Source organism: Nyctibius grandis, chromosome 4 (assembly GCF_013368605.1).
Source record: "Nyctibius grandis isolate bNycGra1 chromosome 4, bNycGra1.pri, whole genome shotgun sequence".
In the NCBI taxonomy this organism is placed as follows: Eukaryota; Metazoa; Chordata; class Aves; order Nyctibiiformes; family Nyctibiidae; genus Nyctibius; species Nyctibius grandis.
In genome coordinates, this window is record NC_090661.1 from 103,835,217 (window position 1) to 103,839,412 (window position 4,196).

The window sequence follows — 4,196 nt, forward strand, 5'->3', positions numbered from 1 at the left end:
GCTGAGCTAGGGGGGGGCCCCGCTCCAGGTATTGTTTTGCAAACAGAGGGGGTCAGAGCTGACAGCGCAGCCATAACAAGCAGTCTGGGGCCGCGACTGTTTGTTGTTGCAGCGTGCCATATAACTTCTGGTGATTGTTACTTTTCCTCTGATGAAACCACGTATTTGTAAGTGATTTATTTTTTATTTTGTAGCACAAACAGAAATCCATAAACTGTCGGTTCAGCGCCATTGACTCTTTGATCAGTTACTGGGCTATTTTTTTTTTTCCTCCCGTCAGTGAGGAGAGATTAAAAGCTTTTATTTTCAGCACCCTTTCTGCTGCAAAGGTGCGGAGCCCAAATGAACAATAAAAGTGTACTTAAAACGTAACCTCTTCGCTCCTTTACTCATCGGTAACGAAACTTATAGCTGCCTGTGTAAGCCTCTTAATTAGACTACTACAGCGATTTCCGAAAACATTTAGCTGCTATATACAAAGGAAATAAACCCACATTGTCAACTCGAGAGCGCTCCAGGGTTTAAAAGGGCTCCTCCGTAACCTATTGAAATAATTATTGAAGGGTACAACGCCTTCGTCTTTGTCAGAGTGCTTGTACCTCGCCTGTCAGCCCTGCTTTGCTCCGGGAGGAAAACACACTATTTTATTGCTGGAGGCGTTTAGATCCAACCCGATTTTAGTCAAGAGAAGTAGAAAGTTTCCGCGGGGGAGCGCGGCCGTGCCCGCAGCCCGCGCAGGGTGCCGGCTCCGCTCCCGCGGCCCAGCCCGGCCCCGGGGAAGGTCTCTCCTGCCCCTTGCTCGGGCACTGCAAAGTTAGCAAAAATACTCCGTGTATAATAGCAGTAACTGGCGTGCAAAGCACGCCGGGGGTGTTAAAAACCGGCAGGTTGGTGGAATGGTTTTAATTTCCATCCCTGGTATCTGATTTCCAGAGCACTGTAAATTATTCTCCATTCTCACCTGCCTCCCCACCCACCCCCCTCCAGAAAAAAAAAAAAAAAAAAAAGTGAAATGTCTCTCTGGGAAAAAAAAAAATAATAAAAAAAAAGAAGTTGATCAAATCCAAAGCTCGTAAGTAGCTTTCTGTCCTTAATTGCTGTGCTGCAACGCTGATAACACGCGGTTATCATCGGAAAAGTTGCCCAAGACAGGTTAAATAATTTAATAAGGAACTGCTTGTAATTATGTTATTTACAAGGTCTGACAGAGGTTTGAGGAAGCCCCAGAAGCTGCTCGGAGGGAAGCGGGCGGGTTCGGGTGACCCCTGGAGCCCGGAGCCTGAATTATGGAGATGGGGGGCCGGGAGGTGAGAGCGGACCAGAGGAGAACAAGATGACTTTTCACCTCAGCACATTTAACTTTTAAATCCAAATAAACGTCTCGCCTTACTAGACCATCGCGTTATAAAAGAAAAGGACCAACGGCGGCGGGTGTCGGAGTGCCTAAGGAAGAGGGCTGCCCTTTTCCCACCGAGGAAAAATCTCGCCAGAAAAAAGTTACAACGGGGAAAAAGTGCATTTAAAAATAAATCTGGGCGACTTGATGGGTTTTTTGCTTCCTTCTCTCCCTCGCTAAATTAATTATATCAAACATCTGTTCGCATGACGTGGTACTTAATGCCACACACACTATTTCATGATGCCAACGCTTCCTCGAAGAGCAACAACACACCTTTTTCGCTTTTTGAAATACCCTCCGGTAACGGGTATCGGAATTACTCGCTCAGGTAAATTAGGAGTAGGTGCGGTCGATCGCTCTAACATGCCCCCCGCCCCCCCAAGCGAGGGCAAAATACAAACTTAGTAACTTGCGCGTCAAGAAAAAGCGTAAAGTTGCTCACCTGTTTGGTCATGGAGTCTATTAGGCGAACGTACAGGTCCTGCTCCGTCCTGACTCCTGGGGAGGGAAAGCGGAGACGGATTCCTGTTAGGATTTCAGCAGCGAACCACCCAAATTACATAATGAAAGCATGAGGTCAGGCAATTAACCGCCGCGGACAGGGATCGGCACCCGCGCCAGGCTCCAAAATAAAATTAAAAAAAAAAAGAAAAATAAAAAAAGAAAAAAGAGACACAGGAGTGACTTAATGATAGAGGTCTGGTCCCCTCCGGAGCCTCCGTTGGGGGCCGTGCCCAGGACCCCCCCCCCGGCCAGGCTCGCTGCCGGACCCACAGCCCCGGCCCGCGGGGACGCGCGGAACCGGCCGCGCTTCGGGCCCCACGGCCGCCGCGTCCCCCCCGGGCTCCCCCGGCCTTTGGGGACCCCGCTCCGCCGTCCCCCGTCCCAGCAATTCCCGTTAATTCGCCAAAGTGAAAAAAAAAGTCCCTGGAAAGTGCTGCTGTGCGGGAGCAGCTATCGATCCCCTTTTTTTACTCCCCACTTCAAGCCCAGCCGGTTAATCATGTGAAGTACCATTGACTTATTGATCGTTTATGGTTTGTTTTCCTTATATGCCCAGGAAAGAGCCGTGTTTTCACACGTGTAATTTTAATCTCAAAAAAATCTTAATATCCCTTTCCAAAAGGGCCTAGAAAAAAGAAAGTGAGACTTTTCCGCGGCACACGGACGTTGGAAAATGAGGTAACGACAACTTACCGTTGCTATACAATAACTGAAGTTTATAATGAATTCCATTGTTAGTTTTTTCATTGTTTGGCTCCTGCAAGCAACGATAAATAATTACATTTAGCACGAGAAAGATCTCCCTCCTCCTGACGCACATTTTTCCCGTCCCTGAAGCCGCTCGGAATTAACAGTTTGCAGAAATTCAGCCCACTTTGTGGAGCGCTGATGATGTCATTATCTCGGTGCAAATATGTCATGTTTAGCCGTTTCCCCCCGCGTTAAAATAAGTCGGGGACGCGGCGAGAAGTTACTAAACCCGGGATCTATTCGGAGCGGCCGTGATAAGGGGGGAACCCGCACGTGGTCCGGGCGCCTCGGGAGTACGGTGAGGGCTGGAAATTACCTTTGAGCAATTAAATCGCGCTGAAACGGGGTTTTTTTTAAAAAAAAAAAATAAAAAAAATAAGATAACAGGCAGACTTACTTTCTCTTTCTCCACAAAGTCCACAAAAGCTGTTCTCTCAATCTCCACCGGCTGCCCCTGCCTGTCGTACAGAGCTAAGACGAAGTGGAAAAAATTGGATTTTCTGAGATTGGAAGGCGGCTGTTTCTCGAAATGTGCCCGAGCCAGCCCCACGCCGCTGCGGGAGAAAACAAGACAAGGCGTGGGTGAGAGCGGCGGGAAGGGGCGCGCAGGCTCCGCGGCCGCGGGGGGATGCGGGGAGCGCGGAGCGGCGCGGAGCGGGGAGGCTGTAACTGATACGGGGCGGGCGGGGGTGGGGTGGGGGGGGGATTTACGGCCGGGATGAGAAATACAGGAGGAGAAAACCGCCGGGAGAGGATTTGGCAGACGTACCTTTGGGCGGCCGTGTTAGCATCCACTACCCCCGCGGTATGCATCCATGAGCGGACGGGGTTCATCCCACTGCCCAGCGGCTCTTCTTTCATGGTCGTCCCACCTCTTGGTATATTTTCCTGAATCCCAAACATTAAAACAAATTTGGGCAAAACCAGCTCCTAACCAAAAGGGGTTAAAATTGAGGGAAATGTCAGATACGGGGTGGGTCGGTTGTTGCTTGATTTTCTCTCTCTCTCCTTGGCGACTGGAATATAAGAGATGACTTTACTCCCTGTGATCAGTAGGAGAAAAGCCCAGTTCAAGTCTTGCTTCCTTCTTCAATCTGTCCTGTATTGGCACGACATAAACAATTTACTGAGTACTTCTGTGCGGCGAGTTGGATGGCGTTCCAGTTTGGTGGTTTAAAAAAAAAAAAAAAAGGGGGGGGGGGAAGAAAGAAAAAGTGTAACTGCAGCCGGCGACAGTGCGAGGTTGCTGGGGTTTTTTTGGAGGGAGGGGGGTAAAAGAATAAATATTTTTGTTGTTGTTGTTGTTTGCAGACGCGCTCAACGTGGTGTCATCCTAGTAAAACCGCCTCGGCGCAGGGAAAAAAAAAAAAAAATATATATAAAAAGCTTCAGGACACTGCTGAATCGACCACTTTCTGGCAAGGCTCTCCTGCTCCAAAAGACAAATAAACGAGGGGGAAAAAAAAAAAAAAAAAGAAGGAAAAAAAAAAAAACCCCCCAGCACACACCAGTGATTACCGCGGAGGTGTTCCCGGGCACACGG

General features: G+C 49.1%; 1 protein-coding gene across 7 annotated transcripts in view; it reads right to left on the minus strand.

Annotated features, from left to right (window-relative positions):
• EBF3 (EBF transcription factor 3) overlaps positions 1-3,798 on the minus strand; it is a 120,975-nt gene extending 117,177 nt beyond the window's left edge. For all 7 annotated transcript variants that reach the window (XM_068397975.1, XM_068397974.1, XM_068397972.1 and 4 more), the window contains exons 1-4: positions 3,423-3,798; positions 3,051-3,207; positions 2,597-2,660; positions 1,842-1,897 (exon numbers count right to left, since the gene is read on the minus strand). In XM_068397975.1, the coding sequence (XP_068254076.1) occupies positions 1,842-1,897; positions 2,597-2,660; positions 3,051-3,207; positions 3,423-3,556 (411 nt within the window). In that variant the 5' untranslated portion in view covers positions 3,557-3,798. The remainder of the gene's footprint in view (positions 1-1,841; positions 1,898-2,596; positions 2,661-3,050; positions 3,208-3,422) is intronic.
• Positions 3,799-4,196: the final 398 nt, after the last annotated feature.